The sequence below is a fragment of the Peromyscus californicus genome, unplaced genomic scaffold (genome assembly GCF_007827085.1).
Source record: "Peromyscus californicus insignis strain IS unplaced genomic scaffold, ASM782708v3 Scaffold_16__1_contigs__length_79575227, whole genome shotgun sequence".
Lineage (NCBI taxonomy): Eukaryota > Metazoa > Chordata > Mammalia > Rodentia > Cricetidae > Peromyscus > Peromyscus californicus.
Genome location: NW_026294458.1, coordinates 13,482,036 through 13,495,388, shown reverse-complemented (window position 1 = coordinate 13,495,388; position 13,353 = coordinate 13,482,036). Strand labels below are relative to the sequence as shown.

Here is a 13,353-nt window from a genome sequence, read left to right as displayed (position 1 = left end):
ATCCACGGTAGGCAGCCTAGAGCCAGCCTGTCCCTTCCCCATTCACTCTGATGTACAGGGCCCCGTTATCTGTGCTTCCTTGTCTGACATATGCTTGGTCTTTGCCGGGTTCACACACTTAGCCCACTCCCTCTGCCCCTCCTTACAACCTCCTTTATTCCATCTCTCAATCCGTCTGTCTGGGAAGCTGACCCACCTGAGGTTCCTAGAATACTCAGCAGCAATCACAACAGCTCCCAGAGCCAGGGTGTGGCCTGGGAACTTAGGTGAGTCTTGCCCATTCTGTGCCCAAAGCAAGGTACCATACTTTAACCATCTGGAGGCTCTGGGAGGATGCCTCCAGAAACTGGTGACTTAGAAGAGCTGGCCTTTGTAACTGGCCATACAGTGGTGCTTGGGGACCATTGGCTCGTTCCATTTGCTTTTACTTTAGAGGGACTGTGGCCTAGAAAGGAGCTATGTCCTTTGCGCAAGGATGCCCCAGGGGTTATTGACAGCCAGAGCTGGGTCTCCTGACTCCTGCTCTTCCTCACACCCTTGCGGCCACCTCTCAGCTGGAACTGCATTTTGTTTCTCCCCCGACAGCCAGTCTGCGTTCCTTCCCCAATCGATATGCGGTTGGTTTTTCACTTCCATTTTCATAGCCAAAGTCAATATTAGCTCCTGCAGAGATTTATTTTACTGAATCAATAAAGCTGTGTGAGGCAGCTCATGTTTTAGCCAGGGAGCCTAAATCCCCTCCCAGGAGCTTAGTCGGGGACCTTATCAGTTGACACGCTGGTGGAGAAGAGCTACAGACTGTGAGGGTTGGAATAGATGGCGGTTTTTTTTTTTTCAGTGGCCTGGAAGACAGGGACCCGTGGTGGAAGGCAGGTGGGCCAGAACAGAGGCTAGGGACGGCTGAGCTGGCCAGGAGGGGCTCACCTCTCTGTGTACCTTAAGGTATGCCCCAGCTTGGGCATGGAGGTGGGGCCAATGAAAATGTGCAGGTCATTTCAGGGGAGGTCACAGGGCTGCAGGTGCCCCACTCTGACTGGACCACATCACCGCTCTAATCTGGACGGGTGAGGTAGGTCATGTTTGGCACTCCTGTCCATCCGGAGTGGAAACTCCTTAACACGGGAGCCTCATTTGTTTTTGAGCTCCCAAAAGTCTCGATGCTTTAGACCCCCATGAATGTTGTCTAAATGGCAGAGCAATAATGAGGGCCATGGAGGCTTTTATTCCATGGTGAGCAGTGAGTCATATGGTCCTCAAAGTAGCTTGTTGGATTAGATATTATCACATTCCTCATTTTACTGGTGTGGAGTCTAGAGTCCAGGAGGGGTTAAATGGGAGTCCCTAAACACGTTCCTTTGCTGGGAAGGAACCACGTCAGAAGCTGAACACAAGCATTGCCAACTGGTGATTTCCTGAAAGCAGGCTGTGTGCTGGCTGGGACTCTGTGAGGGGCATGAATTTGGGAGGAGATCTCAGGAAGTACCACAGAAGGTTGAGAAAGTGAGTTGAAGCGGAAGAAGCCGCAGGGGAGATGACATGGGCGGGTGGCTGTGGGTAGCTGAGGCTCTGTCCCTTGGGAGACCTCCTAGGACACGAGCCACAGAGTCATCTCACTCAAAGGTCCTAGAAGCCGGGGTTCTGTCCTTGACCTCCTACCCATTATGACCCTTAGTTCTGTAATTTGAGGGCTCGGCGGAGCCCTCAGGTCAAACTTTCAGGACCAGGGCAAGTCTTTGGCTGAGGACGCTTCAGGACGGACACAGAGCCGAGGAATCCATGCCAACTACAGGAGAACAAGGCTAGAGGCTGTAGGTGTGTTGAATGCAGGTGACCAGTGCAGGCCACAAGTAGGTCTGAAGGGACAGGAGTTGAGGCAGGTGAGATGGGGAGCTCTGAGAACAGATTCTCAGATTTGAAGGATATCGGCCACACTTGTCTCCTGTAGAAACTGAGCATGGATTCTCCTTTGCAGCTAGAAGCCACATTCCGTGTACATGGCTGACAGCTAAGTGTGAGGGATTCACACGTATACATTTTTAATTTAGCAGATTTATAAAACCATACACTACATTTCCAACAGCTCCAGGGCATGTATACAAATTGAATTCATAATTTAAAGTGGATGCAGGGAGAGCATCGGCCCAGAGTGGTGTTCATCAAACCCTGAGCAGAGGAGCGGTGGTCCCTGGCCCTGGGCTGGCTGGAGCGGGCCCTGTGCTGCTGGCCGTGTGGAGTCGGACATGCTTGTCCTGAAGAAGAAAACCCTGCACTTGGGTGACCACAGGAGCATCTGCCTCTTGTTTCTAAATAATTCAGAACACAATTTAGAAGATGAGCGGGATTCTCAGGAACCCACTGTGGCCAGCTGCTGGCCTAAGCGAATTGAGTTCATTATGGGTGCTGGTGAAGGGTAGGGTTAACCTCCCGGAAGGAGACAGATGCTCGGCCGCTCAGCCAGTCACTGCCTGTGGGAACACAGGGCAAGTACCATCCAATCTTCTGATGTTTATAGAGAAGCTCGAAGCCAAATTTTTATATTAAATCTTCTGGCTCCTTCCACATTGGCAGCTAATTCAAATTTATTTTCTTTTTAAGTTCTATGTGGGCCAAATAGAGCGGGCCAGCCATGGATTATGTTCAGTGCGTTTGCAAACTTCACTGTGAAAATCTTGTTGTCTAAAACAGGCTGAAGATGCAAAGGGACCTGAGGTGAGGGAGCACAGGGGTGGTGCTCTAGTGGGGGAGACTGTACCCCCTTTACTCACTTTAGCTGTCAGTCTTACAGCTCATAAGGCAGTAGCCATTGCCTAGGCACATGACCAGCAGCCATGACCGCTGTGGCCTGCAGAGCTCTTTTCCCTGGAAAGGGACCCCTGCCTGGTGTGATGAGCCAGCAGGCAGATCTATGAACCGTGGTTCTTCAGCAGTCTTTGAACTGTCTCAGGGATGTCAACGGAGTCGTCACCGGGCTCTAAAATGACCTCACTTGTTACATAGCGGGGGTGGGGGGGTGGGGGGGGGCTGGTGGCTGGACTTTGTCAAGGTCACCTGAGTGCATCTGGAACAGGCCTGGCACGCAAGTGAAGACTCAACTCCCGTTCGAGCCTGCCATTCCCGCTTTCCGGAGATGCCGCTCTGTGTATTGCCTCTAGCTGACTTGGTCTCCTCCTCCTCCAGTGTGTGGCCTTCAGCAAAATAAAAGCCTCCTCCCCCCACTCCACACACACACACACACACACACACACACACACACACACACACACACACACCTTCTACCTTATGCCCTCTTACTTTGAAAGAAAAACAAATAAGCAAAAGCCAACTGGCACGTGCAGCTTGTTAGATGGACATGAAGAGGCCAGAGTCCACTTGAAGAACTTTCTTACCAAAACCCAGTTCCCATAGTGAGGCTGAACTCCGTAACAGTTTCTGGAATGTACCCCCCCCCCCCCCCCGGCATTCTCCATCTGTAGGCACTGGCTTGGATGGTGAATGGTGGAGAGTGACTTTGGTCCACTAACACCCTGGACCACCCCCGTGATAGCTCAGATCACACAAGAATGAGAATGTTCTTTAACCAATGTCCTGCCCAGGCGCTCGGCTCCTAGCAGGAGCAGTATGTGGGTATGGTGTCAGTAGGGATGAGTGTCACAGCAGCTGACATTTGCTAACCACTGGTCATGTGCTGACAGGTGTAATTTGAACCCTCTTGGTCTCCGTAACATCCTGATAGCTTCCGTTGGTCATTATCCGAGGAAATTGAAGCACCAAGTGGCTAGACATGTTCCATGAGTCTTAATGTGTCAGCAGGAAGATTTGCCCTTAGAAAACTGGGCTGCAAAGGTGTTCCTCTTCTAAGTCTAGCACTGCCCCCCCCCCCCCCCCCCGGCAGATGTGGCGACATCTCTGCTGACCCTCCCCACCTCACCCCTTAGATTGCCTGTGCTGCTGTGGACTGTGTCAAGGACAAGAACCAGGACCTCTGTCAGCAGGAGTCCGTGAAGGCCTACCCCACTTTCCACTACTACCACTACGGGAAGCTTGTAGAAAAGTACGAAAGCGACCGCACGGTGAGTGGAGTGGGCCCCGGAAGCAGCCACTGCAGAGGGCGGGAAAGGGAGGTGGACAGGAGCCTCTGCCGTCAGCTAGGATGCGCCATGCTTACAGTATGGGACACATCTTCACCCTGCTGGGAGCATGGGGGCTTATGTCACAGTCAACAGTGCCTCCCTGTGGGTCTGCCCAGGAGTTGGTGGAGGCATGGGGGGGGCGGGAGGGTGTGCATCACTCAGGAGTTTAAGACCCATCTTTTCTCTCTCTCTCTCTCTCTCTCCTTCCCTACCCTGCAGGAATTGGGATTTACTAATTTCATCCGAACCCTCCGGGAGGGAGACCTCAAGAGACTAGAAAAGAGGAAGGAGGAGCTGTAACCCCACCTCCTCCGAGAGAGCCCTTCCTTTACACTGTGAATGATGCCTATTTTGTTCTTTCTGAATTTCCATGTGTTCTGAGGACAAAGTTTTTTATAGCCACTTATGGCCTTTTGTACAATTTTGAAATAAAATCCAACCATTTATTCAGTGGTAGAGCTTATTTCCACAGGGCCTGTACTAACAGGATCACATGAGAGAACTCATGTTCTCTGCCCTCCACACTGTCTCTGAGAGGTGGTGTCCATCCGAGCACCACGTGTACACCAAAAGGTCCTGAGGGGTGGAGAGGACGTGGGGTGGTGGTCCCATCAGTCAGTAGAGAGCAAACAGAGAAACCACGGAGCACTGTTGGTACTCGCCCCACGATGAGGACAAATACACTACTTGGCTATTTTTTTTTCCTTTGCTGCTAGTGCTTTTCATGTCATGTATAAAAAACACTGTCAGATTTAGTGTCTCTCCCCATATGTGTTCATCTAAGAGTTCTGTAGTTTTAGTCTTAGAGGGGTTTGTCCATTTTTAGCTCATTTTTGCATGGGCTGAAGTGCCCCGCTTCGTTATTTTGATGTGGGTATGCGGTCTCCCCAGGACCATTTGTTGAAAATATCGGGCTTTTCAGGTGGTGTCGATACCCCAGTTGAAAACCACTTGGTTGTATATGTGGACTTTCCTTCCTGTTCCATTTCTCTTGTACGCTAGCTTTATGCCATTACCACCCTGCCTTCCTGTAGTTCCCTAGATTCTGAAATCACAAGGCCTTCAGCTTTATTCTTCCTAAGATGGTTGCGGGTATTGGAGCTACCTTGGGACTCTGTGTCTGTGGCCATTTATCATGTGTGTGGTTTTGCATAACCCACTACTGCCAAAGTATGGACTGAACTTGTCCTTTGCCAAAGTCTCTCTCTCTGCTACCTCTCCTCCCCGCAAAACTGTGGCAGCCACTAGCCTGCTTTCCATCTCTGTAATGTTATCACTTGGGGAGTATTACATAAATGAAATCATACAGTATGTAATAATCAAGATTGTCCTTTATCACTCTACAGAGTGTCCTTGAGATCCGCCAAAGTTGTTGCATAAATAGCTGGGTCTTTTTTTTTTTTTTTTTTTTTGGCCAAGCAACATTCCATTGAACCTTCTTCCAATTAAGGGATTGTTGTGGGAACTCTTTCCCCAGAGAGATATAAACAAATGTCTGGCCCCTCCTTAAAGGGGACCAATGACAAACTAAAATACTGTTCTACCGAAGTCTGACCTTGGGAGCCAATGAGTTTGTTGGGCTACTTACAGCTAGGTGAAGAGTAACAAGAGCATAGTGACTCCAGAGCACCCACATCACAGGAAAGCCTCCAACGTGGATTATGACTTCCCCATAACTGCATAGATGTCGTTCCCCTCCCCTCAAATTCCATTAACTTCACCTATACTGTATACTCTGGCATCTCTCTGGACCATGAGGCCACGGAAATTTGGTAAAATTGTATATACCTGGTAGAGAGGTTCGGGAGGGAGCAGCCAGAATCTCAGGTGACCCTCCCCACCACCTCCTTCCATGATGGAAGGTCAGCAGTCAGCAGACCCTATCTTGAGCGTCAGCACTGGAGTTTTGCATGATGTGATCAGGAAACACATACAGTAGTCTAGTGCTTCATTACAACACCTACAGCAAGCTTCTCTTACAGGCATCGTTACTATCTCGTATCACAAGGTAAGTACAGTATACTAAGAATAAGGTATTGAGAGAGAAAAACGAAGGCATTCAAATAACTTTTATTATATTTCTATGACTCTTATTAGTCCCATATTATACCTAATTTGTGAATTAACTTTCCTAACTGTAATGGCTATTCTTGGTCGTCAACTTGTCTACATCTGGAATTAACTAAAACCCAAATTACTAGACACACCTGTGAGGAATTTTTTTCTTAATTCAGTCTTTTGAATTGGAAAGACCCACTTTTAATCTGGATCTTTGAGGTGGACGATAAATCTTTAATCCAGATCTTTTGAGGTGGAAAGATGCACCTTTGATGTGGACCACACCTTCTGCTGGCAGCCTATATAATGGACATGGAAGAAGGAAGCTTGCTCTTTGCCTGTATCTCTAGCATTCCCTGGCAAGTTCATTCCTTCACTGGCATTAGAGCCAACTTCTTCAGGATTCCCACATATACTGAAGACCAGCTGAGACATCCAGCCTCATGGGTCGAACAACTACTGAATTCTTGGACCTTTCATTCATAGGCAACCATTGTTGGGTTAGCAGGACCACATCCTGTAAGTCATTCCAATAAATTCCCTTTGTGTGTGTGTGTGTGTGTGTGTGGAGAGAGAGGGAAAGATTCATTCTATAGGTTCTGTTACTCCAGAGAACCCTAATACACTAAGGTATGTATGTAAAAAACAAATATATAAGATTCTATATCATATATTCACAATATATATGTAAGATGTTGTATCAGGTATTCAGGACACACATATACATATATATAATATATATACATACATATCTTGAATACCTGATATATATGTGTGTGTAGACATATATAACCACATATATATGTCTATATATATATCTATATATATATCTATATATATATGGTTCTGTATCTGGTAGTAACTGGAGATCTTACAGAATATACTCCATGCATATTTTTATGATATTCCTCCTCCTGGACATGAGAGCCCATGTGGGATCTAGCCCACACAGAGAGATAGGACCATGAGTCATTCTTTCTAGATATTATATCTTGGTTAATCTCATACAAGACTGTAGGCTCCCTGTCAACAAAATCCATCAAACTCTTTTGGCACTGTTTACAGAACAGATCAGTCCTTGATAGTTCACTTTCATGGAATATATTTCTTTAACTGATTTTTCAAGGTAATACATGTATTATAAGAAACCTTGAAAGTATAGAAAAGCATAAAAAGTTTTTAAAACATGCATAGCCCTAGTACTCATCAATAGCTATTGAATATATTTTTATTGTAGGTCAGATGACTATTAACTATTAAGCATTTTCTATCCATTATAAGATGTTTAGTGGTATCCTTGGATGCCAGCGGCCTCTCTGTGTGTAAATATCTACTTGCAAATTCATGTCACTGGCCCTGTGTTCCAGTGTTTTTTCAGTCATATACTGGGAAGGACATTCCTGGTTGTGTTACTTTAGACATTTTCAGAAACAACTTTCTGGATTAAACCTTACTTGTAAGGTCTGTAATCACCTTGGGAGTTTTTGTTTAGAAACTTATCTATTTGTGTCCCTAGTATGTGAAATTTTCTCTTTTTTTAAATACATTAAATCTGGAAATTACAGTTTTAAAAAAATCTAACAAGCTTTATTTGGTATATAATTATAAGGCACAATTTACATTTTTATTTTATGTTACATGTGGGAGTGTTTCCCTTCATGTATGCTGTCCGTGCACCACTTGCTTGCCTGGTAGAGGCAGAAGTCAGAAGGCGGCATTAGATTTCCTGGAACTGGAATTACAGACAGCTGTGAACCTTCATGTGGGTGCTAGGAATTGAACCTGGGTCCTTTGGAAGAGCAGCCAATCAGTGCTCTTAATTGCTGAGCCCACTCCATTTACATTTTATCTTGTTTTTCATCTTTATTTTAGCCTAGCAAAATGTTCCAGACTCTGTGTTCACCGTCGTTTTCTTTTGACTGAGGTCACTTTCCATCGCAAAGTCAAAAGACACATTTTAGAGGACTTCCTCAACCTTGTGGGTCATATCTTATACTTGTATCACTGGATATAAGTCTGGCTGCTCACATGATGGTTCAATATAAACTCACGACACAAACTGTTGAGGCAAGGAAGTCAAGCTTGTTAAAACCAGGTTCTTGGCAATGTGGACTTTGAACAAGAGTCCACCAACTTCTGTTGAACAAGCTGCTTTAATTGTATGGGTTCTACGAGTGGTGGATGATGGTCCTAGACATGTGGGTGCCTTCTCACAGCAAGTGACGGCTACCTGCAAACTGACAGTGCCTTCTAGTGGGAGGACTGCAGGACACATCTGGCCCGAACTGCATGGTCGCTGCATGCTTTCCACTTCTGCAAATCTCACATGCCAAGAACAAAGGTCATTATTTCCTGGGCTATTCTTGTCACTGACGCATGTGCCAACATGCTGTTCCTGACGTGTTCCACTTCACTCTGACTGTCCCAGGTCATAGCACGGCCTTTCTATCTCCTCTCTGCCCACAGACGCTCATGCCCTTCTTCTATCTCAAGCTCGAAGTCCTTGACATTAAAGGAATTGAGGGAAGAGATGCCAACAGCATCATGACATCAACAGCTAGAAACTCCAGGAGCTGGGTTCCCTTGGTCACAGGAGTGCTTTCTGCTGCTCCGTTCACTGGAGAAAGAATGGCTAACCAGCCTTATCTATCTTCTCCCGGGTGTGTGGTTCTCACCAAGTATATGGGAGGGTGTGTGTGGTTCGTATGCAAAGACTGTGCCATTTTATGTAAGAGACTTAGACATCTGAGAAATGTGCTATCTGAGGAGACTTCCTGGACCCAACCAAGGTTACTGAGCAACAGAGTGTTTATATGTATGGAAGAAAAAGAACAAGAGGGAGACATTTTCTCTAGATTTGGAGCATAACACTCTAAAACACTAGAAATGCTTTGCTGTGATGAAGCAATTATGTTGTTTTTAAAAAGTCTATTGCCACTTTTAACTCTCCTGAAAACTGTCTAAAGTACATTCAATAGGATGTTCTAGAAAGCCATTCAGATTATCAGCACAAGACAGGATCCATGCAGTGCCAAAGATTTCAGCCATAAGACTCAAAAAGTAGCAAAACAAGTGATGCTAAGTCTATCACTCTATTTGTCTGGACCAGCAAATGAACATCCCGTGTAGCATCTCGAATGCCGCCACATCCTTGGGTGTTCAGCCTAGCATCCAGGCTGGAAGTCTGCCAAGCAAACATCTCCTCTAACAGAATGTTAAGGACTCAGCAGGACCCAGACTTTAATTCCTGTCATCTCCCAACTGCCTTCCCATCATCCACTTTCTGCAGAAATTGGTCTGGTTTCAAAATTCTTTAAGTTAAGGAATAAACGAACATGTGGTCGCATAAGGGGCTTATCTGAAGGCAAGCAGACATTCCATTTTCAAAAGTCTCTGACTTGTTGGGAAACAAAAGAAGTGTCAGAAGAAGGGAAATGACTGATAATGATAGCTCACAGAACGGGTCTCCGGAAACCAAGCTTCCAGGGCGGAGAGGAGCAGGGCAGATTTTGGGCACATACTGAAGACACCAGGATCTGGAATACAACATTTTATTATGCACCTATTCAGCCCACCCCACCCCCCCATTTCCTTTCCTGCTTTTACGTGTACCTCGGGCCTCCAGATCCTAAACCTGCATGGAGCTCTGTGGTATGTGGGGCAAGACTGAATTTCTGGTCGGCACAGCCAGTGACTATCCATCTACTCAACTCTCTTTGGGGAGTTTCATCTCTTAGTCCCACTTACAGCCTGGCAGTGATTCCTGAGGCCTGAAGCAATACAATTTAAGAACCCTTTAAAGAAAAGTAACATAAGCCTGGCATGGTGGTGTGTAATCCCAGTACTCAGGAGGCCGAGGCTGGAAGACAGCCATATGTCCAAGGCCACCCTGAGCTTATAGCAAATACCAAGCCAGAGGAAGGGAGGGAGGAAGGGAAGGAAGAAAGAAGGGACCAACCACAGGCAAGGAAGAATGTGATAATCGGGGAGAAGTGAAGCTGGAAAGGTAAGATGGGCTTGTCCTTATCTTTATCCAATAGAAGCACACCTTCACAGCCCTCTAAGTGCTAGAATAATACATTGTGAGGATGCGGGAACGGGGGGCGGGGGGGGGGTCACACTTGAGTAGGAGGTAGCAGATATTACTGTGTACACTTCTGTTGTGCTCTTATCAAAAGGAATGAAGAAGATCTATATTCTGGACTTGCCCTAAATGCTTTCTTAATTCTAGTTTTTTGTTTGTTTTTTTTTTTTTTCAAATGAGCCATCTGAATAAGGATATTCATGACTTGACTTAACTGTGCATTAATTCCGTGGATTGATGACTGACCACAACTGAAAACAACAGGACACATTCTTGTGGTCTCAGAGGACTACCTGGCTAATGGAATCATAATGATAATTAGGCTGTGGTGAATCTACCTCCTCACTATGAAATAGAATGCCAAATAGAAGTAGTTAGTATTCATTGAAAGCAGCATGCACATAATCAGATAAAAGAAAAGTACTTAATGAAGGCCCGAAACACTTAGTGAAAAGTCCTCTAGCATTTATTCTTGTAGGACAATAAAATAAAAATGTGAGTTAGTTTTAAAATTCATGGCTTATCTAAAGGAACACCCCAAGAGTTACTGCCTACATATAAAATTACTTCTGAGAACTGGAGACTGTATTATAAAATGGAATGAATTCAAAGCTCCTTTTTGTTAGAATATACATTGATATATGAAAGTGCTTTTAATTAGAGATAATTAGAATAATAGTCTATATTTAAAATAATTACATACTGAAAGATGAATATAAAATGATGAGAACTTGGCTATAAAATTTTAACATGAACAATATCAAGGCATAATAGTACCTTGTCTTTCTGAACATGCCTTCTTGCTAATCTGTCTTCCTACCTCACTTGCCTTTCTTTTGTCTACAGTAGAAGAAATTCTCCCTACCTTATAGGCCTTGTTTTAGCAGGTATGGAAAATTTTATTGGACTTATATCTCTATGGCAAAGTTACAAACATAAATTCTCTGTTGAAATGAAGCTTTGAAGAAACGGATCCCCTGAAATATTAATGTTTAGTTATAGATAGCTACATATTTAATGTATGACAAGTCTGAGTGATTCTCACATTAATAATAGTTAAAAGGAAATAAAGCTACAAGGTCTACCTAAGAAGAGATGCCTTAAGTATGAGCTAAGTAATGGTAAAATGAAATACAGATTAAAACATAAGAAGCCCTCTTGTTCTCAATCAAGTTAGGAGGGTTTTTGTTGTTTTGTTTGTTTGTTTGTTTTTGAGACAAAACAAGGTTTCTCTGTGTAGCCCTGGCTGGCCTGGTCACACTGTCGACCAGACTGGCCCTGGACTCTCAGAGATCTGCCTGCCTTTGTCTCCAAAGAGCTGCAATTAGAGGCATGCTCCACCACCACCTGGCTAGCAAGGTATTTTTTAAAAATGTGGATAATTAAAATATTCCCATCATACTTTCCTGGCAGGGGAGACATCATAAACAGGAAGGTAGCTTTCCTAGGATGAGGCTCACCCATTGCATGAGGGATAGGAATTAGGCTGTAGTGAATCTACCTCCTCTACAGTTTTCCCAAATAAGGGAAACTGGACCGCATAATTTGTGATGATGGGGGACTGCATTCCTGTACTCTCCCCTAAGGAAAAAAAAATCATCAGTCATCAGCCTAGCAAATTAAAACAATGCAGACATTTTGGAAAGTAAGTTGGCAATATAGATAAGGAGGCACAAATACGTTTGTAATTTTAATTTAGCAACTTAGTTGCAGGAAAGAAGTATTGTCAAACAAGGAAATAGCTACAAGCAAGAAAAATATTCATCTATGCTTTATTCGTAATAGAAAAAGAGGAAAGCAGAAGGACCCTGAAAAATACCCAACTATTTAATAACTGTATGCTGTAATCCATTCATTTGGTATAGCCTGCAGTTGGTATAAATAATAGTGGGGAAAACTGGAGAGAAACATAGACTGCCCTACAGTGGGCAAAACGGTAACAGAATATATTTTTTAAAAATGTTTTCCTTTTATGTGTGTGTGTGGGGGGGTGTTTTGCCTGGCATGCGTGTCTGTGCACCACATGCATGCGGTGCCCACAAAAGCCAAGAGAGGGTGTCAGATCCCTTGGGACTGGAGTTACAGACGGTATGAGGCACCATACTGTGCTAGGAGTTGAAGCCTGGTCTTCTGGAAGAGCAGCCAGTCCTCTTAACCACTGAACCATCTCGCCAGCCCCGAGAACAATAACAACAACAACAACAAAAATTGCCATATCTGTTATTGCAATTCTTCAAAGATGTACTTTTTTTTTTAAAGTACCGGAAGAAAATACATGAAAAAGATAATGATGACATTTAGGGTAGTGAGCATGGGAGCTTTGTCCTTTTTCTCTACTGTCTATATTTTTGTACTGTAGCTATTTTGCTTTTAAAATGGAAATTAATCTATTTGGGGGGTAGAGTGTTTGCTTGAAGTTTTGTTTGCTTTTGTTTTTAGTTTGTTTTTTTTAATCACTGCAAATTAAAAAAAAAAAACACTGCATGTATATCTGTGCATCATATGTGTGTCTGGTGCCCACAGAGGTCAGAAAAGGGAGTTGGATGCTCTGGAGTGGTAAGTACACATGGTTGTGAGCCTCCCAGTGGGTGCTGGGGACCAAAGCAGGCTCCTCTAAAAGAGCAGCCATTGCTCTTAACTGCTGAGCCATCTCCAAAGCGCTGTCTTGAAGTGTTAGGTTTTTTTTAAGACAATGTTTCCTTGCCTTCTTTTCTAATGTTGCCAAGTCTCTAAAAGCTTAATAAAGCCAGATAATTTAAAGGAAAATACTAGTCATTTCATTTTATATGATTTTAATGCATTTGAAATATTTTGTTGAAGATAAATAAGGCTTGACCTTTCTGAGACATGAGTCTAAAAGCACAAGAATCGAAGAGAAAAACATGATGATCTGAACTGCATCACAATTGAAACCTTTTACGCTTCAAAGGAAACCATCAAGAAAATGAAGAGCCGACCCACAAAGTAGGTGAAAATACTTGTCAGCCAGAAATCTGATACTGACTTGTATCCAGAATACACTACACACACACACACACACACACACACACACACACACACACACACACTTATAACTAACTC

At 44.3% G+C, this 13,353-nt stretch overlaps 1 protein-coding gene and 1 pseudogene across 1 annotated transcript in view; both read left to right on the top strand.

Annotated features, from left to right (window-relative positions):
- Positions 1-4,576, top strand: part of Pdia5 (protein disulfide isomerase family A member 5) — a 94,521-nt gene extending 89,945 nt beyond the window's left edge. The window contains exons 16-17 of the mRNA XM_052740438.1: positions 3,936-4,070; positions 4,350-4,576. Of these exons, the coding sequence (XP_052596398.1) occupies positions 3,936-4,070; positions 4,350-4,430 (216 nt within the window). The 3' untranslated portion in view covers positions 4,431-4,576. The remainder of the gene's footprint in view (positions 1-3,935; positions 4,071-4,349) is intronic.
- Positions 4,577-11,670: 7,094 nt separating this feature from the next.
- On the top strand, positions 11,671-11,854 carry LOC128112320 (uncharacterized; annotated as a pseudogene).
- Positions 11,855-13,353: the final 1,499 nt, after the last annotated feature.